Source organism: Coffea eugenioides, chromosome 5, assembly GCF_003713205.1.
Source record: "Coffea eugenioides isolate CCC68of chromosome 5, Ceug_1.0, whole genome shotgun sequence".
Lineage (NCBI taxonomy): Eukaryota > Viridiplantae > Streptophyta > Magnoliopsida > Gentianales > Rubiaceae > Coffea > Coffea eugenioides.
In genome coordinates this window covers 35,477,560-35,500,283 of record NC_040039.1, presented here as the reverse complement: position 1 = coordinate 35,500,283, position 22,724 = coordinate 35,477,560, and the positions used below count along the sequence as shown (strand labels likewise).

General features: G+C 36.0%; 3 protein-coding genes and 2 pseudogenes across 3 annotated transcripts; all 5 read left to right on the top strand.

Annotated features, from left to right (window-relative positions):
* Positions 1–1,827: 1,827 nt before the first annotated feature.
* Positions 1,828–2,829, top strand: LOC113771469 (probable carboxylesterase 120). The gene has a single exon (XM_027316045.1). It carries the CDS (start codon positions 1,828–1,830, stop codon positions 2,827–2,829), a length of 1,002 nt encoding a protein of 333 aa, XP_027171846.1.
* A 6-nt stretch (positions 2,830–2,835) lies between these two features.
* On the top strand, positions 2,836–7,077 carry LOC113771468 (annotated as a pseudogene).
* Positions 7,078–11,880: 4,803 nt separating this feature from the next.
* LOC113771467 (probable carboxylesterase 120) lies at positions 11,881–12,936 on the top strand. The gene has a single exon (XM_027316044.1). The coding sequence runs from the start codon at positions 11,881–11,883 to the stop codon at positions 12,934–12,936; it is 1,056 nt and encodes a 351-aa protein (XP_027171845.1).
* Positions 12,937–14,250: 1,314 nt separating this feature from the next.
* Positions 14,251–17,170, top strand: LOC113771466 (protein FAR-RED IMPAIRED RESPONSE 1-like). Its single transcript, XM_027316043.1, has 3 exons — positions 14,251–16,506; positions 16,896–16,964; positions 17,085–17,170. Exons 1-3 carry the CDS (start codon positions 14,251–14,253, stop codon positions 17,157–17,159), a joined length of 2,400 nt encoding a protein of 799 aa, XP_027171844.1. The 3' UTR covers positions 17,160–17,170.
* Positions 17,171–19,694: 2,524 nt separating this feature from the next.
* On the top strand, positions 19,695–22,104 carry LOC113771465 (annotated as a pseudogene).
* Positions 22,105–22,724: the final 620 nt, after the last annotated feature.

The window sequence follows — 22,724 nt, the reverse complement described above, 5'->3', positions numbered from 1 at the left end:
CCCTCATAACTTGGATTAAAGTATCAAAATGACGAAATTTGCATTCCATAATGAAGTCAATTAAAATATCAAAAGTACTTCTATGTATAGTTGAAAATTATTTATTAACTACAGGAGGTTATGTATATATTTCAAGAATTATAAGGGGGTTATATGGTAAAATACTAAATCACAAGGGGGTTATATAATAAATATAAAATCATATGGGATCAGAGTGTCATGTATATTATGTTTATATATTTTGATCACTTCACGCATTTTAGTTTTTAAATAAGGATAATTTCGATATTTTATGGATTCCGTTACAATGATCATTTCTATCATTTTGACACTTTAATCCAAATTATGATATGGTTATATATAACTTTTGAAACTATATAGGGGTTATGTGAAAAATTGCTAAGCCACGGGGGGTATGATCTATTTTATCCTTTGCATTATTGTGATGGATTACAAAATTTGATATCACATCAATCATTAAATATAATATCAGTAATTACCTTTTACCACTTTAATTTCACACTTAGATGACAACTTCTTCTTCTTCTTTTTTTGAATTTTTTTCCCGTGTTTTGTTGCTGTCAATACCTTCTAAACCACCGCCAGGCTGCGGGCGCTAGGCCCCCTGTTCTATCATCATAAGACAAAGCACCGAGCATCGAACTGTGCCAGAGCACAGCAAGTGGCTCCTCGGACCACAATCATGCTTGTTTCTGGAGGCCATAGTGATGCTCAAATTTTAAAGAGTAAAGTGAGATGAAATTTTTATGATTTTTTGTGAAATTTTTATTTTATTTTTTTGTTTTCTATTATATAGTGTTATTTTAATTTGTTGTATTTTAATTTTTTTATCCTTTTATTAGATATTACAATTTAAGGAAACAAAAAAAAATTCTAAAATGAGGTGTTTATGAATGATAAATGACAATATAATGAAAGGTGATACAATGTTGGATTAGGGTTCTATCGAGTCGAGTTGAGTTTGAGTTGCATCATACTCGATTTCAAACTCAATCACTATCAGTGCTATTTGAACTTGAACTCGAATTCGAACGAGTATATAAATTTGAACTCGAACTATACTCGACATAATAAAAATTAAGATCGAACTCGATTCGTTTGAGTTCGAGTAAACTACAAGTCATATCAAACTCGAGCTACACGAGCTTGAGTTTTTCTTCTCTTGTTTTTAAGTTTTTACATTTTAGATTTATTAGATTATTATTTTATCATTCATCATTTTTTTTACTAAATATTACTTCATGTAAATTTATTAAAATGCGGATCCATACTAGTCATTCCATAATTAAAATATATAATATATAAATAATATAAATACTTAATTTAATTCATTGGGTACTTGAATAATTACTACTGATGCTCGAATTCAACTAGTTACGCAGAATGAGTAGATCGAGTTTGCTAAATTTTTGACCAGGTCGCTCGCGTCGTCCACACCCCTATGTTGGACAAAAAATCTTCTATGCAATTAAATTGAACGCAAAGGTGGTTGGCTAGATATATACAAGTATAAACCAATTAAAAGAAAGAAGAAAATTGGACCCATCAAGAAGATAATTCAGACGTCATTTTCCTCTCAAATCTTGCGCTTTTATGAGCTTCTTGTGTGTCTGCTTTTTCAACCCCGCTCATGACGTACTAAATTATATTGATAAACAACGTGTGGCAATGTATGAATTCCAAGGAACTGACGAAATGACCCTTTAACCTTTCTTTCTGTGCAGTTCCAAGTCTTCAAGTAACGTCAAACTCATAAACGCTAGCTCCAAAGCTTACACCAAAAGGCAGTCAAAATTCTCATCCCTTATGGCTGATCCAATTGCAGCAATTTCATTCGCTGATCCTCATGTTGATCCCTATGGTCATCTGGGCTTAGTCCGGAACCCCGACGGCTCAGTCACGCGTCAATTTGAACATCCAAAAACACCCGTCTCCTCCTATGATGGCAGCCCTATCCTTCTTGTCAAAGATGTCCCCATTAACCTATCCAAGAACACTGGTGCCCGTATATTCCTACCGAAAGAAGGACTTGAATCCTTCCCGGGCAGGAAACTTCCGCTCCTGATTTACTTTCATAGTGGAGGATTCGTGATTGGCAGCGTGGCCACGACCGGTTTTGATGATTTTCATAGAGCTTTAGCTACTGAGGTCCCGTTTGTAATCGTATCAATCGAGCATCGTCTTGCCCCCGAGCACAGGCTGCCGGCAGCCTACGAAGATTGCTTGGAAGCTTTGCACTGGATCAAGAATTCACAAGACGAATGGTTGGAAAAGTATGCAGATTTATCAAACAGTTTCCTCATGGGCAGCAGTTCAGGGGGAAACATTGCCTATCATGTTGGCTTGAGTGCATCGTCATGTGTTGATGATCTTAAACCTTTGACTATTAAAGGGTTGATTTTGCACCAAGCATTTTTTGGTGGCAACGAGAGGACAGAATCGGAGTTGAGGGCTCTGAATGACACGTTTATACCGCCCTGTTGTACTGATGTCTTGTGGGAACTTTCATTGCCCGTAGGTGCTGACCGAGATCATGAATTTTCTAATCCAGTCTTGAGCATCAAACCTGGACAATTCGATCAGATTAAAGCTTTAGGATGGAAGATTTTAATGGCAGGATATGAAAATGATGCATTGTTTGATCGCCAATTTGAGATTGCCAAAATGTTAGAAGGCGAGGGTGTTCCCGTGGTGACTAATTTTGTTGAAGGAGGTTATCATGGAATTGACATGTTTGAGTCTCCCAAAACTAAAGTCCTTTGTGAGGTTGTGAAGGAGTTTATAATCTCCTTTGTGACAACAGCTTAGACAACTATGTCAGAGGTTTTTACCAGGATGAGTATTTATCCAAATGAACAATGATGTTAAATCTTTGTACTTCTCAACATGTTGCTCAATTTCTTGCAAGTTTCATAAATGGAAATCAATAATGTTGATTAATTATGTGATGTTCTTGGCACCTAGTCTTGTCACATACTGGTTCAGAATGGTTTAAGAATTAATAATGCTTAACTTGATAAAAACTCATTTAGTACAGGCATATATGCCATGGATGCCACAGTATTGGTCTTCTTCTGATCTGATTGAAGGTAATTGGTGATTTTTACGTGTTATTATCTATATATATATATGTGTGTGTGTGTGTGTAGTTTGTAGTTTGTAGTGTCTCTTAAAACTAATTCTACAATTAAGAGAAATTAAAACTTTTTTATTAAGAGAAATTAAAAAAAAATAAAATCTAACAATACTATACTGATAGTCAAATATAGAGGTGGCATGACTTCCAAGTTTATCCATACCTAAAGATTTGAAAAAGATGTCAACATATTCTTAAAGTGCATTATAACAATGTCGTGCCCTCACCCAAAAAAATTTTTTTTTTGGGAGGGGGGTTCTTCACAACTATTGTTATATGTCAGTATTTTTTTTTTTCGAAAAAGATAGATATTTTTATTAATAAAATCTTACAGTATTTGAGCAACGATCCAAAAAACTATTGTTATATGCTAGTATTCGTAGGAGAGAAATGTACTAGTCGGTATTGACGGTTTTTAGTTGTAGTCGAGTCAAAAACTAAAAATTCCAAGACCAATAATTGAATGATTGACAGTAGATAATTCGTTTTTTCAGAAATTGATAATTGCATGGAGAAGGACGTCGTTATTGCTGGCTATACAGGGAGTAACATAAGTGAAGAGGCAAAATCGGAAAAAAAAAAGAGACAAAATCAGATCTTAGATATAATTTATATAACCCAAAATTGACCCAACCATGGAGATGAAATATATAAATCAAGGGACCTCCGATGTCTATTCTACAAAATTATTGAAATCGATTCTTTGTACTCAAGATTTAGTTTTACAAATGTCTTCAAAATGCTTGCTATTCTCACAAGCCAATAACACTTTTTCATACGTATTAAATGGTTCCATCAAACTCCTATCATTTATATCTTGAATTAAGAAAAGCAACTATTGTTTTTGTTGCTTTGGAAGATTAAATAAACCCACGTGTTTACATGAAAAGAAAATTTGCTAGCAAAATGCTTTTTAGAGCGTTTTTGTCATTATTTTGATTACTTTCTCACAAGATAGGAAAAAAAGAAAAAAAGAAAATGGAAGTGACGGATTACGTCCCGTGAAATATATATATATATATATATATATATATATATATATTTGGGATAATTTCAAAAACCTCTCCGGAGGTTTACGACAATGTCATTTGACACCTCTAAACTTTAAGAAATCTCACATATGTCCCTTAATTTTCAACTTTTTATAACTTTATCAACCCATTTTAAAAGATACTATGATTTAAGAGCTCATTTTGGGAGAGATAAAATATTTATATTCCAAAATTACACTTTTTTGTGGATGATAGGGCATAATTTGTTGTTAATTTTATGGTTAATTTCCCTCTTTGTCCTTGCCAAATATTGTTTTAATTGTTGAAATGTACTTATATTTGGTATTTGGCCCTAATTACAGGAAGTGGAGCAAACAAGTGCTAAAAAAGAGACCTTATTGAGAAAAACACTCCACACATGGGAAGTTCTAAAAAAAAATATAAGCGGGGCTCCACAGGATGCTACAAAAAGGGGATTTCCTATCTTTATGCTGAAAAGGGTGGACTTGTACTAGGAGCCTTACGGATAAGAGGAAGCTAAAAACAAGGACTACAGGGGATGGACTCTTTTCTCAACTGCGTGGGAACCACGGAGATAAGAAGCATGAGTCATTTGGGCTCTTGGAAAGAAACGTACGGAGGCTTGTGAAATGGAATTGGACTCTCAATTCGTGCGGGGACCACGGGACTAGATAGCATTTGTATCTTTGGCTTTAAAAGAGAAAAGGGACGTACAGAGAGTTCTTATCAATAGTTTTAGGATAGCTTTAGTTTTTAGTTTTCTTTTCTTTCTTGGCTCTTTGGATGGCCTGGACCTCAGTTAAATTACGGGGAGATTTTCTCATGAGGCGTGGCTAAGTTTCTCATCTAGTCGAGGAACAACGGAGGACTTGGTTCTACTAAATTTGTGAGATCGAATTAGTTTTTATTTATTTCCTATTATTCACTGGTATTCGTCTATCTTCTGCTTTATGTTCATATGGTTGTTTTATTATTCAATTATCCAGGGCCCGGATTCTAGATTAATTCAATAACCTGCAGCCAATTAGGGTAGTTAAATCCGTAATTGTTTAATTATTCTAAACTGGTGGCAACTGGCATGATTGGGTTTGTGTCAGGGAGATAGGCATGCTAACTTAAAGAGACCCTCGTAGCGTGTTGATTGGTTAGAATTAGGCTCTTCTAATTATTCATGCAATTAGGGAATTGAACTTCTATGGTCATACCTAGGGTTGTTTCCTGATTAGAGAAATAGTCAACGGTCGTACCTTGGCTATGGACAAATTGAGGAAGAGTTGGTTGTTTATCGCGTGTATGACAACTATAACTACTTTATCAGATAGTAACTGGAATAATCCTTGCATCTGTGATCGAATTAAGTGAACCATCTCCGAAGTTGTCTCTTGGCTAGAGTTCGTCCATTATTATTTTTATTGCGATAATTAGTTATTTGAGTTGTAGTTATTTTATTTTATTTTAATTTATTCCAAGTAATTTAGTTACTCTCATTTTCAAAAACCCCCCCATACTTCGGACTCTAAAAGAAATAAATTGTCCCCAGTCCCTGTGAATTCGACCCTGCTTACCACTATCTACAGAAATCATATTTTATTTAAGCAGGTATTTATTATTGCACAGGTTCGGCACCTGTCAGTGGACCTTTAGTTTTCATAATAAACCAAGTTAAATCCTTAATAATTACAACATATTAATTAGGTTGAAAGGCCTTTTGCAATTTTTTAAGTCATCAGTCTAGACAAGGGAATGCAAAAGAAAAAATTATTATAATTAGAAAAAAGTAACATTTTGTGCCTTGAAAGTACCTCAAATTAGTTTCTAAATGTATTGTTAATAATTTATCTTTCTCTTGTTGTCAAGCCATCAATTTGGAAAAAAGTGTTAGAATACTAAAAAAATTCTAAATTCATCTAAAAATACATTGAAATAAAGAAAGTTCGTGTTATGTTTTCAAAAACACCTCAAATGAGTTTGTAAATATAATTTTAGAAAGTTGTGTCTGTCTCTGATATTCAAGTCATTGGTCTATCCAAAAAAAATTAGAAAGTTCGAAATTCTTAAATTTTTAAATTTTTAAAACTACTCAAAGTTCAGGGGTATAAAGTGATATTACTACAAATCTCAGGGGAAGTTTTTGAAATTATCCCTTTTTTAGTAAAAGGTTAGACTTTTTTTGATGGGACAAATTCTGCATTGCATTCCTGAACTTAAACCAGTTTCTCGCTTTGTATTCTAAATTTAAAATTTGAAGACTTTGCACCCTAAACTCTTAATTTTGAATACTTTATATTGTAAACTCTCAAGTTTTGAAGATTGCCTCCAAGCTTTGCACTGGATCAAGAATTCTCAAGACGAGTGGCTGACAAAGTATGCAGATTTATCAAACAGTTTCCTCATGGGCACTAGTGCAGGAGGAAACATATCCTATCATGTTGGTCTTAGTGCACCTTCTTCTGCTGATGATCTTCAGCCTTTGAACATTAAAGGCGTGATTTTGCACCAAACCACCAACCATTCTTTGGTGGCAACAAGAGGACGGATTCGGAGTTGAGGGCTGTAAATGACAAGATTTTACCACCCTGTGTTAGTGACATCATGTGGGAACTTTCATTGCCCGTAGGCGCTGACCGAGATCATGGATTTTGCAATCCAGTATTGAGCATCAAACCCGGATAATTCGGTCATATTAAAGATTCGGGATGGAAGATTTTGGTGACTGGCTATGATGGTGATCCATTGTTTGATCGTCAAGTTGAGCTTGTAAAGATGTTGGAGGACGAGGGTGTACCTTTAGTGGCTAAGTTTGCACAAGGAGGCTATCATGGTATTGATGGTTTTGAGCTTCCTAAACTTAAGGTCCTGTGTCAGGTTGTCAAAGAGTTTATAATCTCCTTTGTAACAGCAGCTTAGAAAACTAATGTTAGTTTCTGATTTACTCGGATGAGGAATCATTCAAACGGACAACGATGTTTAATCTTGTACTTCTCAAAATACTGTTTAATTTCTTGTGTCAATTTTCATAAATGAAAATTTATTGTTGATTAATTTTGTGATGTTCTTGGCACCAGAGCTGTGGGCATGGATGCTACGGTAGATTGGTTTTCTCATTGGAGGCAATTGGTGGTATCTGGTGCTTGACTTGAAAACTTCACTAAATAAAAAAATTAAGAAATTAGAATTTAAATTGATAGACTATGCATTAAGCTTTATATAAAATGTTTATGTGAGAGGATTATATTTTCTTCACGCATACTCCCAATCTCTCTACTGCATACACATATTCTGTGTTCGAATATAGTTAGAATTTTTTTAAAAAATCTAACATAGTAATTTAACAAACAAAATAACAATATAAATATTAACTAAATAATATTCATAGAATAGAATACTTAAATTCAGCGTTCAAGTTTAGCTGATTATCAGATGGATATAATAGATATGACATTGTAAATTCAATATTCATTTGAATTGATGAATTTGATGAAGAATTGAAGTCCATCTAAATGGCGCTAGTTGTTTGGATTGTTTAATAGGCATTTAACTATCTAATATACCAATTATTAAAATATATTTTAAATACTAGAATAATTTGTAATTTTCAAATTCAAATACTTAATAAATAATATAAATAACCCGAGGGATTCGAGAGGATTTCAAACCCTTGATCAGATCCCTCAATCCAAACGCAACCTAAATGTTTTAGAACTTAAATTTCAATCTTCAGTTTTCATTCTAGTTTTCAGTTACCAATGTTGATATAATAATCCCGTAAGCTGCAAACAAACAACACCATATAATTCGCATTAGGGCAAAATAAATTTTATCCCTCGTGGTTTAGCACTTTTTTATATAATCTCCTATGATTTTAAAAAGGGTAAAATACATAAAACCCCCTTGTGGTTAAGGAAATTGACACGAAACCTCCTCATTGTTTAGAAACTCCCACTTAACCCCCCTGTGCTTTGGACTTGTTTGGATTTTACCTGCTAACCGGCTGATGAGCCGGTAATAATATGAAATACCAAAAATACCCTCATATATAATATGTGAAAAGTTACAGATGCAATGAGTCAATTCTTTAAGTCCGGGCAACTGCATCCCCACCGAGATAAACATGGTCAGCCACCTTTGAACACTCCTTATCAAAGAAAACTATCTTTTCTCTTTTAACGAGTCCACCATTTCTATCTGAGTTCCTCTGTATATTAGATAAATCAAGCTTCAACCTCTCTCCACCATTATTCACATCCCTACCACTAGGAGTGCTAGGCAGCGGCCACTCACCAATATCATCAGAACCAGCTTTTGGCCAGTCATCTAAGCTCCGACGAGCAATTGATAATGGCTGCAGTGGGGGGAGACACGACCTATTCTTAAAATTATTCTGGGATCTCGGAGTTAAAGGACTAGAAACTCTGTGACCCTGCCCATTACCGTTAGCATTCTCAGGTGGATCTAATCCATCCTTTTCACTATACGGGTTAAGAGGTGGCAACCTAGTCCGCGAAGAGAACCATGATGCGGACCTCCAAAACAATTTCAGGCCACCCACAACTTGGTACAGCCGCTGCAAACCACCCTCACAACCACCACCTCCTTCACCACCCGATGGGGCATCCTCCTTCCACTGCTCTGTTCTCTTCTGTTCTGTTGTTGTTTGTTGTAATTGTAGTTGTAATTGTAGAGAAACAACCCCAGATGCTTTATGTTGCATTTCCTCAATCCGCCCCCCCAACTTGAAGGTTTTGATTTGATGGGCAAATCCAAAACAGGCGGGCCCTTTTAACTCACTAGCTTCCTTAATCAGTTACAAAAGCGAAATCACGCCCTCTCCCCCCCTCCCCTACCCAGATCTCTTCTCTTGTGCTTTTTATGCTTGACCTTTTCGATTCTTTCGGGGTTTTCGGAGATGGGCTGTTTGAAAGAAATTTGTTTGCCGCAAAAAATGATGTTTTCAGGTGGTGTATAAGAGAACGAAGCTTTCCCCGAGCTCAACTCTCCACTAAAGAACTCGAAATAATCATCTCGCTCGGAAGATTTGAAGCTTGTGTTTTGTGATTCTCTTGAGGAGTCTTCCCACGTATCAGCATCGCTGTTGATTGAAAATTCACAAAAGGAAAGAGTCTCTACTTCATCCTCCTCATCTATGTCATGCATGTTTGGCTCAACTTTTTTCTACCTGTGGTTCCGTGGGACAATATTTCTTGACAAGAACTATTGGGATCAGTTGCTATCCCAAAACAAAGCTGAAATTTTGACCCAATAATTTAGGGAGTATTGGACACAGACGAAGAAGGTGAGTAGTTAGGAGTTGCACAAGAGTTTGATTCTTGGATAGGTTGATGAATAAGCCATTAAGGAATGAGGTAGTATATTTATATAGGGCAGTTTAGAGGGATTTTTATTATTCAAGATGTCCTTCTAGACGGGCACAAAGATCGCGAGGCGTTCGCGGGTGTCAGCAGCAGCCATTCCTTAAGAAATACAAGTGGGATTTGGAGTATTTGGGGAAATATGTTGAGGTGTTGGAGGAAATGGGGTTTTTGGGTCTTCGTTTTGCATCTCTGTCGAAATTTTTCATTTGCAGATCTACAACTATGGTGGGTGCAAGCTTGGAAGAGTCATGGAGGACAAAATTGGAATGAAATGAGTTTCTGCTAGACACAAGTTACCATTAAGTCGCGTAAATATCACTCGCTAGCTCCCCAGCCGGTTAGCAGGTAAAATCCAAACAAGTCCAAAGCACAGGGGGGTTAAGTGGGAGTTTCTAAACAATGAGGAGGTTTCGTGTCAATTTCCTTAACCACAAGGGGGTTTTATGTATTTTACCCTTTTAAAAACTATACATAACTCCCTCATAATTTGAATTAAAGTGTCAAAATAACGAAATTTATATTTTATAATGAAGTCAACTAAAATGTCAAAAGTACCCCTATGTAAAGTTGAAAATTATTTATTAACTACAGGGGTTTATGCATATATTTTAAGAATCATAAGGGAGTTGTATGGTAAAACACTAAATTATAAGGAGGTTATATGATAAAACATAAAATCATATGAGGTCAAAGTGTTATATATATTATGTTTATATATTTTGATAACTTTAGGCATTTTAGTTTTTAAATAAAGGTAATTTCAATATTTTCATGGTTCTATTACAAATGATCATTTCTATCATTTTAACACTTTAATTCAAATTATGAGAGGGTTATATATAGCTTTCGAAACTATAGGAAAGTTATGTGAAAAATTGTTAAACCACATGGGGTAAAATGTATTTTATCCTTTGCATTATTCTGATGGATTACAAAATTTGATATCACATCAAGCATTAAATATAATATCAGTAACACATTTTGCCACATTAATTTCACATTTAAACAACCACCAAGCTGCGGGCGCTAGGCCCCCTGTTCTATCATCATGAGACAAAGCACTGAGCATCGAACTGTGTCAGAGCACAGCAAGTGGTTCCTCGGACCACAATCATACTCGTTTCTGGGGCCACAGTGATGCTCAAAGTTTAAAGACTAAAGTGAGATGAAACTTTTATGATTTTTTGTGAAATTTTTATTTTATTTTTTGTTTTCTATTATATAGTGTTATTTTAATTTGTTGCATTTGAATTTTTTTACCCTTCCATTAGCTATTAGAATTTAAGGAAACAAAAAAAATTCAAAAATAAGATGCTTGTGAATGATAAATGACAATACAATGAAAGGTGAGACAATGTTGGAATAGAGTCTATCGAGTTGAGTCGAGTTGAGTTCGAGTTGTAACATATTCGAACTCGAACTCAATCACTATCAGTGTTATTTAAACTTGAAATTGAACTCGAATTCGAACAAGTATATAAATTTGAACTTGAACTCGATTCGACATAATAGAAATTAAGATCGAACTCGCCCCATTTGAGTTCACGTAAACTGCAAGCCATAACAAACTCGAGCTACACGAGCACGAGTTTTTCTTCTCTTGTTTTTAAGTTTTTATATTTTAGATTTATCAGATTATTATTTTATCATTCATCATTTTTATTACTGAATATTACTTCATGAAAATTTATTAAAATATGGACTCATAATAGTCATTCCAAAATTAAAATATATAATATATAAATAATATAAATACTTGATTAAACTGGTTGAGTGCTTGAGTAATTACTGTTGATGCTCGAGAATTCAACTAGTTACGCAGAATGAGTAGATTGAGTTTGCCAAGTTGTTGACCAAGCCGGTCGCGTCGTCCATACCCCTATGTTGGACAAAAAATCCTCTGTGCAATTAAATTGAACGCAAAGGTGGTTGGCTGGATACATCCAAGTATAAACCAATTAAAAGAAAGAAGAAAATTGGACCCATCAAGAAGATAATTCAAAAAACTTGTTCCCACATCGGCTTGTGGTAAAGCTCATGTGTGGTTCTTAAGGTCCTCAGTGGTAGTCAAAAGTTGGTACCTTTTGACTATTGCTGTGGATCTCCCCTTAGGTAACTGTGTGTGTGTTTGTCTCGAGTGGTTGAAAGAAGATAATTCAGACGTCATTTTCTTGCGCTTTTATGAGCTTCTTGTGTCTGCCTTTTCAACCCAGCTCATGACGTACTAAATTATATTGATAAACAACGTGCGGCAACGGATGAATTTCAAGGAACTAGCGAAATGACCCTTTAACCTTTCTTTCTGTGCACTTCCAAGTCTTCAAATACCGTCAAACTCATGAACGCTGGCTCCAAAGCTGACACCAAAAGGCAGTCAAAATTCCCATCTCTTATGGCTGATCCAATTGCAGCAATTTCATTCGCTGATCCTCATGCTGATCCCTATGGCCATATGGGCTTAGTCCGGAACCCCGACGGCTCAGTGACGCGTCAATTTGAACATCCAAAAACACCCGTCTCCTCCTATGATGGCAGCCCTATCCTTCTTGTCAAAGATGTCCCCATTAACCAATCCAAGAACACTGGCGTCCGTATATTCCTACCGAAAGAAGCACTTGAATCCTTCCCAGGCAGGAAACTTCCGCTCCTGATTTACTTTCACAGTGGAGGATTCGTGATTTTAAGCGTGGCCACGACCGGTTTTGATGATTTTCATAGAGCTTTAGCTACTGAGGTCCCGTTTGTAGTCGTATCAATCGAGCATCGTCTTGCTCCCGAGCACAGGCTGCCGGCAGCCTACGAAGATTGCTTGGAAGCTTTGCACTGGATCAAGAATTCACAAGACGAATGGTTGGAAAAGTATGCAGATTTATCAAACAGTTTCCTCATGGGCAGCAGTTCAGGGGGAAACATTGCCTATCATGTTGGTTTGAGTGCATCTTCATGCGTTGATGATCTTAAGCCTTTGAATATTAAAGGGTTGATTTTGCACCAAGCATTTTTTGGTGGCAACAAGAGGACAGAATCGGAGTTGAGGGCTCTGAATGACACATTTATACCGCCCTGTGTTACTGATGTCTTGTGGGAACTTTCATTGCCCGTAGGTGCTGACCGAGATCATGAATTTTCTAATCCAGTTTTGAGCATCAAACCTGGACAATTCGATCAGATTAAAGCTTTAGGATGGAAGATTTTAATGGCAGGATATGAAAACGATGCATTGTTTGATCGCCAATTTGAGATTGCCAAAATGTTAGAAGGCGAGGGTGTTCCCGTGGTGACTAATTTTGTTGAAGGAGGTTATCATGGAATTGACATGTTTGAGTCTACCAAAACTAAAGTCCTTTGTGAGGTTGTGAAGGAGTTTATAATCTCCTTTGTGACAACAGCTTAGACAACTATGTCAGAGGTTTTTACCAGGATGAGTATTTATCCAAATGAACAATGATGTTAAATCTTTGTACTTCTCAACATGTTGCTCAATTTCTTGCAAGTTTCATGGATAGGATATGTTTCCTCCTGCACTAGTGCCCATGAGGAAACTGTTTGATAAATCTGCATACTTTGTCAGCCACTCGTCTTGAGAATTCTTGATCCAGTGCAAAGCTTGGAGGCAATCTTCAAAACTTGAGAGTTTACAATATAAAGTATTCAAAATTAAGAGTTTAGGGTGCAAAGTCTTCAAATTTTAAATTTAGAATACAAAGCGAGAAACTGGTTTAAGTTCAGGAATGCAATGCAGAATTTGTCCCATCAAAAAAAGCGCAACGGATCCTCTGTACCACAACCCTGTCTCACACCCTATCCCACCCCTCCTAAACTTGCCAAGTGTCCTTTTATTAACCCAATCATGAAACAACCCAACTCGAACCATGTTTATTTAGTTAACCGATTAATCTAGCTTGGGTGACTTAATCTCTATAACCAACATCAATTAAAATAAAAAACCCAAAAATCAAAATTAGAGATTAAACAAGGCACAAAAAAAATACCCCACAAGCTTCATCGCAACGCAGCCCTCCTCAAAAGCTTCATCGCAACGCAGCCCCACAAGTACTCTTCATTAATCTGCTGTATACTACTACTCTTCATCATATCCGTCCGGGTAAGTCCATTATGTCGAACTCAAACTTAAATCCCCAGCATCGAAATTGATGAAAGAAACATATGCTAGTGCCTGGTAGTATAATTCATGGACAATATTTTTTTTTCCTGAAAAGAATTAGGCAGCCAGCTTTCAACTTCAATTTGATGATTACGATTTAGATCATAATTATGAAGGGCAATGCTCTCGAGACCAACATTATGGCAAAGAAAAAGGTAATACTATATATGAATTGAGTGGTGTAGATTGGTGAGTTATGGAAGAGATTTTTTTTTTTTTGGGCCTCAAGCTTTTCAGCAAATTAAAGCAAGGTTGAAAGGCACCGGATAGAGGTCGACTTAAGCTATAAGTTTTACGGCAGATTGGTCTAGATTGGTTTACACATTATACTCAAAGACGGTTTCATTTTTTCTATTTATTATTTATTTTTTAATATTCTAGCTTGGGTGTTTATACAGTAAGTTATCTGCTCTTTGTTTGATCATTCCCTCTGAGGATATCTACTTTTCATTCATGGGTCGAGTACTTTTGCATGGGTTATTTTATTCTAGTGAAATTCGGTTGGCTATGTGATACAGGTCATTTGTTCGGTTTTGGGGGAATATGGAGAATGATTTGCCAACTCATGAAGTCCAATCATGTCGCAAATTGGACTTTGAAGATGTTGACTTGCAGGAGATAAATGATAATGCCTTACCTCTTTGTATTACTGATGGCAATCGAGGAAATCAAATTTTTCTTCCTTTGGCTATACCGGATGACTTGGTCCCGAAACTTGACATGGAATTCGATACTGAAGTAGCAGCCAAAAATTTTTACCAAAAATATGCTAAAGCATCTGGTTTTGGAACTCGATTGAGTAAGGGACATAAAGACAAAAATAGTGATTTGATGTTGGACAGGGTTTTTTGCTGCTCCCGTGAAGGAAAAAAGCCAAAAGACAAACGCAATATGATTGTTAAGTGTCCTCGTCCAGAAACAAGATGTGATTGCAGTGCAAGGATGAAAATTAGCTGTAGACAAGGTGAAAAATACCGTGTTGTGCAATTTGTTGCTGAACATAATCATGAGCTATCAACTCCAAGCAAAACTCATTTATTCAGATCTCATAGACATCTGACAATGGCACACGAAGCTGAAATAGATATGGCCCGAAGTTGCGGAATTACACCAAAACAATCGATTGAACTGATGTCGAAACAAGTTGGTGGACGAGAAAATCTTGGGTTCATTCGAGATGATTTAAAAAATTACTTACGATCCAAAAGATCCATACCAATGATGCAAGGTGACACAGGAGGAGTCTTAGAGTACTTACAAGGCATGCAATTAGAGGATCCAAATTTTTTTTACGCCATTCAAGTAGATGAAGATGACTTGATAACTAACATATTTTGGGCTGATGCAAAGATGAGAACGGATTTTGCTCATTTTGGTGATGTGGTTTGTTTTGATACAACTTATAGAAAACACAAAGATGGGAGGCCAATTGCATTATTCGTTGGTGTAAATCATCATAAACAAACTACTGTTTTTGGGGCTGCTTTATTATATGACGAGACAATTCTGACATTTGAATGGCTGTTTGACACATTTGCTAAGGCTATGATGGGAAAAATACCAAGAACTATTCTTACAGACCAGGACGGAAGAATGGCAACAGCTTTGGCTTCTCAATGGCCAACAACGTATCACCGCTTATGTATATGGCATATCTATCAAAATGCAGCAACGCATCTAGCTGATGTCTTTAAAGATTTTCAAAATTTTGCGACAGATTTTAGTCACTGCATATATGACTATGAAAATGAGGATGATTTTTTTGAGGGATGGAGTGAAATGCTAAAAACGTATGGTCTGGAAGACAACAAGTGGTTGAAGAAAATGTTTGATATAAAAGAGAAATGGGCTTTAGTGTATGGGAGAGAAACCTTTTGTGCTGATATGACCACAACCCAACGAAGTGAGTCCATGAACAGTGTGATAAAGAAGTATGTAAGTTATAAACATGGCTTACTTGAATTTTTTGAACACTTCCAAAGGCTGTTAGATGATCGTCGCTATAATGAATCTGTAGCAGATTTTAAAGGCAATCAAAGTACGCCGGCAATGACATTTTCTTGTAGGATTTTACAGCATGCAGCAAGTGTATATACACATGAAGTGTATGAAAATTTTAAGGAGGAGCTATGCAAAGGGATTGATTGTAAATGGGAAGTTGATGGTGACTTAGGAAATCAAATGAGTTACAGAGTTACACCACATGGTAAGACTTCCCACCATCTTGTAACTTATGATTCATCCACGAATTCAATTTGTTGTAGTTGTAAGAAATTTGAATTTGCTGGATTTTTGTGTTCACATGCACTAAAAATATTGATGACTCTGAATATTGTAACAATTCCGGATGCATATATATTGAAGAGATGGACAAAAGCAGCTAAAACAGGAAATGTGCATGTTTCCAGTGAAAGTAGCCCGGAAATGGAGTTAAAGGCAAAATTAAGTTTTCGTTACAAAGAATTATCCTATCTATATATGCAGCTGATGACAAAAGCTTCTGAATGTGATGAAGCTTATCAAATTGCTAAAGATGGATTTTGGAAAATGTCAGAACAAATGGATGCATGTTGTCAAGGGAAAAAGAAAATGAAAGAAGTGCGTATTGAAGAACATTGTAGTGTGTATCAAGATGTTGACACTAATCCATCTGAAATTGCCTATAATAAAATAAAAGGCATCAAAGTGAAAGAAAAAGTCACCTACAAGTCGAGCAAGAGACCAAGGAGTGCACTAGAAATGGCTACTAAGAAACGCAAGTACAAGGTGAAGGAGAAGTTTTCATCGAAAAGATTACAGGTTTGACAATTTATTTAATTTATGTGAACAATGCTATTTGATTGTTTGACTATTACTTTTTTTTGGGTTCCTTGGTTGTATGATGAATGATGAGTATAGAAATAGTATTAGGATCCTTATTTATAATTTGGATAAAAATGATTGTAGGAATTGGGAAATAATGTTGTTAATTCAAGTATGGATTCTGCTACAATTCAAGGTTTTGCTCCAGAATTACCGCCACAGCAGGTATAGTTATTCGTCATATTTGTCTTGTATAGCATAGTGCATATGTAATTTATTTTAAATTTTATTTGAATAATTTATTCTTTAGATGACTAAAGTACATTAACGATATGTTTTTTCAATGAAAATTTTAATTTGTGGTCGTCTCTTTTTAATTATATTAGGAATTTGGAATTTCAATAGAAGACATCTACAATAGGCGAAATCCCACAAACATGACACAATTATTGCAAGTAAGTAAATAGTATGCTTACTTATAAGTTTATTGCAGTTTTTTCTAGTATTATACTTTTACAAGTTTATAGCTATTTTTATAATGAAGGGTGGTCTTCTATTTCTTATTTTTTGGGCAGACGTTGGACCCTAACTTAACCCAAGGCTATGATTTGATGTCTTCAAGTTCAATAGCACACCACCAGCGTCAATGAGTTTTGTAGGGACAAGAACTGGGAAATAATGATGATAGTGATCAACAAGTTGCTAAAGATGAATGATCAGTGCAAAAAACTTGGATGGTGTGAAGTTATACATTTATACACCTCGGAATCTATCCACTCTTTTCTTTCTGTTCCCTTGTAGAAGAGGGATCATAGATTTTTATACACATCATTCCCATCTGAATGAAATCTTGGGCCGTAGGTCTTCTCAATGGGTTCATTTGTTTGTTCTCGGGTCCAGTGTCTTTAATATGCAATAAATTCTCTTTAAAGCATCAAACAAGAAGAAAAAGCTGCATGAATGAACAATGAAAAAAATTGTTTGGATGCTACATAGGCTTCTAACCACAGAATTCATTCGAAAGTTACAATTCTGTTGAAAAAAACAGAGATTTCTGTACCTTCCTCCTGGTGCCATGAAAAAAGAGCTGCACCTAAGAATTTACAAAATCAATCTACTAATGATCAATAAACAGTCTATTCTGACGATAACTTTTACCTAAAAAAGTCTGGTTTGACTTTTTCTATAGTACAGGAATCGATCTGTATGTAGTTACTTAAGAACAACAACCGGCCACGAAGCTCTGCAACTTAAACAATGGCCCAAACCTTCTTCCGGCAAAATAAAACTGAGTTGCTGGTCTTGTCTGATCATCTGCCAAAAGATGCACTTCAATGTCCCAAAGAAACTTGGGGGCAAGATCTTTTACTTGTGATATAATTGGTTCTTCATCTCTAATAATAATGATACCCTGAAAGCAAAACATTAGCCAATCTTTACCATCACCTGGAATAAATCAAGCAATGCAAAGATCACGGTAGTCGAGAGGGCAAGTTAGTGGATTAACATACGCAGCTGCAGTAGTGGTGAAGCTACCAGAAGTCCTTTAGTTACATTACACAGAACCTTATAGTGAAGAGGTCTACTGCTGGTACACTAAGCCCAAATTTCGATGACCAAAAACAAAATATAAATCAAGAGAGGCAGGTTCTCCAAGGCAAATGAGAGGTAATGCCAATGTACTACTTTCTATAGTAGTAGTATTACAAGGTCTATAACACCTATCATATGTTATGATTTTTGGAGATGTTTTTGTGTGTGCGGTATATAGGACCCAAGAAAATGCATAAGATGCAAAACATCTCAACAGCTTAAGGGGGCACAAGGTGAGCAGCACTATATTAAAGCCAACAAAGAATAGTGAAACATATCCCAGAATAGTGAAACATATCCCAGAGGAGTCGTGCTATTTTGTCTTCTTTGCTTGATTGTTTTATGTAAGAAATGAATTAATTTTCTCCACCCTGTGATGCTATTAATGAAGAACTGCAAGGAATAATCACCAGAAAAATGGAAAGGAAGCAGAGCAACGAGTAATATTAATTACATCAACAACCACATTAATGGCATTAATAGTGACAGAATAATCAGCTAAAAGTATTTCCTGAACAAATATTTTGGTTATACAGATTTTCCTTCAAACAATTTAAGTATTTGCTCACCAAAAGAAAAAGAAAAAAGAAAATGTCAAACTAACTTCCATATACAACCTTACTGGTTATTCTTCTTTTTTTTAAGGCAAATGAAAATTTCAAAAAAAAGAGAGGAAAAAAAAAAGAAATAGTAGGATATTATGCTATGAAAGAACAAAGATAATGAGAAAAATCAAAAAGGAAAAATGGCAAAGCTTGAATGAGTGAATCAAGCTTTTTTTTTTCTGCTACTTATCTGTTGTGAAGAGGATTTGGACCTGTATACACTTTTCTCTTGTCACCACCAAAAATCTCATCATCGGCACTATCCTTATCTGCATTTCCTCATCGGCACTATCCTTATTGGCACTATCCTTACAGTTTGATTCATCTTCCTCTTAGGCATTTGATCGAACAGGTGGTGTGCTTCGTCCAGCAGATACCGAATTTTCAAACAATTTAACAGATGAAACATTCGGAGTGGAAGCTGCAAATTAGAAGAAAAATTCACTCAATCAGCAAAAGATAAACGCAAACTTGTTACCCTCCCAAAATCATCTACACCTAAGTTCCAAAACACTAAAACAGAGACACCTATCTGTTACAGAATATAACCAATTTCTTACTTCTTCCCTGCAATTGAGGATATAGCAAAACTAATTCAATTGGTGTGTATCAACAGACCAATTTGAAGTTGAAAACTAGATCACGTGCCTAAGCTTAGCAAATCACATCAAATTGGCCTGACTTAAGCTTCGAAGGTTTCCCACCAAGGTTTTTAAGAAATAAGTTGTTACTCACCTTTGGGAAGAGATTCGAAGCTTCATCCGTGAATATTTCGTCAAAGCTGAATGGTGAAGATGATGAACTCGGACAGCCCTGCTGCGTTGCGATGAAGCTTTTGAGGAGGGCTGCGTTGCGATGAAGCTTGTGGGGTATTTTTTTTGTGCCTTGTTTAATCTCTAATTTTGATTTTTGGGTTTTTTATTTTAATTGATGTTGGTTATAGAGATTAAGTCACCCAAGCTAGATTAATCGGTTAACTAAATAAACATGGTTCGAGTTGGGTTGTTTCATGATTGGGTTAATAAAAGGACACTTGGCAAGTTTAGGAGGGGTGGGATAGGGTGTGAGACAGGGTTGTGGTACAGAGGATCCGTTGCGCTTTTTTTGATGGGACAAATTCTGCATTGCATTCCTGAACTTAAACCAGTTTCTCGCTTTGTATTCTAAATTTAAAATTTGAAGACTTTGCACCCTAAACTCTTAATTTTGAATACTTTATATTGTAAACTCTCAAGTTTTGAAGATTGCCTCCAAGCTTTGCACTGGATCAAGAATTCTCAAGACGAGTGGCTGACAAAGTATGCAGATTTATCAAACAGTTTCCTCATGGGCACTAGTGCAGGAGGAAACATATCCTATCCATGGTTCGCCAACTCGGCCGAGTCCGAGATGACTCGGCCGAGTCATAACCGGAACAGTCCCTACCGTTCCGATACCGATACCCGAAACGCCGATTATACCATATCCGATTTGAATCGCTCCGAATCAGTTGATATTGACCGAGTTAGAACGGTGTAGAAGGATACCGGCCAAATTCTCGGATTTGGCTCGGATATGAACCGGTCAGATCATAAACAGCAACAAGAACACAGAGAGTCGGCCACCCATGCTTTTTTGTTTTCTTTTTCAACCACAAAGACAAGATTTAGGGGAAAAGGAGGATAAGGGGAGAAACATACCGTCAATTTCTGTGTACCTTTTGCAGAGAGGGAAGGAGAAAACAGAGAGAAAGGAAAAGGGAAAAGAAAGAACGAGGGTCACAGCAGTATCTGGAGTGATTATTTGGAGAAGCGAGCTGAAGGGGCTCTTCAATTTCTTCATCGTCCGGCTATGAAGGAAGGAGAGGAGAAAAACAGAGGGTGACGGCAGAGAGGGAAGGAGACAACAGAGGGTAAGGGAAAGTGAAAAAAAGAATGAAGTTGACTGCTGAATATCACATCTGGAGCTGAAGCGATCTTCAATTTCTTCATCATCTGTACCGGGCGAAGGGGTCTTCAGTCTGGCCGTGAAGGAGGAGAAAAAGGGCGAAAGGGAAATTGGAAAAAAAATGAAGAAAGGGACGGCCAAATCTCAGAGGAACAACACTAGTTGCAATGATCGTATACTCTCCTTGGCTGCTGAAGAAGTGTAAGACAGCGTTGCTGAGTTGGATTCTGCATCATCTGTTGCTACTCCTTGGGATGTCTTTTCTCTCTTGTCCTTTCTCATTTATGGGTCCCTGCTTTGTAGAAAAGCTGGAAAGATTTGAAAAAAGGACAATTGGATAGTGCAGAAAAGCTGTTGTTGCATGTTTTGTCTTGGAAGTAACATGCAATTAACGTATCATGCTTTATTATGCTAAGAGAAGCTGGGGCTTTTGTATCGGATCAGGGAAAAATATAGAAGGAAAAATTGGAAGCACCTAAAGTTCAAGTTTGGCCCAAGTAACTAAGTGAAAATGCTTGTTTCTTTATATCTTTGCATTTCATAATATTATTTGATAAGTATTTGTTTCTTTATTGTATTAAATAAATACCGTTATTTTCTTTGTGTATAGAGATTTGTATTGTATCATGTAAGATATGATAATTTTATTCTTATATATAATTATTTATCTCATATAAAATAGAATTAGAATGTACATTTGATTCTAAAATCATTTATTACTAATACTATAGACCCTTATGGTAATGACAGTATTATTTTATTTAATAATCAGTAACTATATATGATAATGTAGGTATTTAGTAAATTTAATTTGATAATTGTGTTTTTAATGGTATTTTCTATTTTTAGTAAATTTTTCAGATTTTTAAAAAAAATTTATATACTATAATGTACGTATCACCCGATATTTAACTGATATGCCGCGACGGATGTGGAACAACCGAGACCGCGACGTGACCGCGACCCGCGACGGCGAACCATGATCCTATCATGTTGGTCTTAGTGCACCTTCTTCTGCTGATGATCTTCAGCCTTTGAACATTAAAGGCGTGATTTTGCACCAAACCACCAACCATTCTTTGGTGGCAACAAGAGGACGGATTCGGAGTTGAGGGCTGTAAATGACAAGATTTTACCACCCTGTGTTAGTGACATCATGTGGGAACTTTCATTGCCCGTAGGCGCTGACCGAGATCATGGATTTTGCAATCCAGTATTGAGCATCAAACCCGGATAATTCGGTCATATTAAAGATTCGGGATGGAAGATTTTGGTGACTGGCTATGATGGTGATCCATTGTTTGATCGTCAAGTTGAGCTTGTAAAGATGTTGGAGGACGAGGGTGTACCTTTAGTGGCTAAGTTTGCACAAGGAGGCTATCATGGTATTGATGGTTTTGAGCTTCCTAAACTTAAGGTCCTGTGTCAGGTTGTCAAAGAGTTTATAATCTCCTTTGTAACAGCAGCTTAGAAAACTAATGTTAGTTTCTGATTTACTCGGATGAGGAATCATTCAAACGGACAACGATGTTTAATCTTGTACTTCTCAAAATACTGTTTAATTTCTTGTGTCAATTTTCATAAATGAAAATTTATTGTTGATTAATTTTGTGATGTTCTTGGCACCAGAGCTGTGGGCATGGATGCTACGGTAGATTGGTTTTCTCATTGGAGGCAATTGGTGGTATCTGGTGCTTGACTTGAAAACTTCACTAAATAAAAAAATTAAGAAATTAGAATTTAAATTGATAGACTATGCATTAAGCTTTATATAAAATGTTTATGTGAGAGGATTATATTTTCTTCACGCATACTCCCAATCTCTCTACTGCATACACATATTCTGTGTTCGAATATAGTTAGAATTTTTTTAAAAAATCTAACATAGTAATTTAACAAACAAAATAACAATATAAATATTAACTAAATAATATTCATAGAATAGAATACTTAAATTCAGCTTTCAAGTTTAGCTGATTATCAGATGGATATAATAGATATGACATTGTAAATTCAATATTCACTTGAATTGATGAATTTGATGAAGAATTGAAGTCCATCTAAATGGCGCTAGTTGTTTGGATTGTTTAA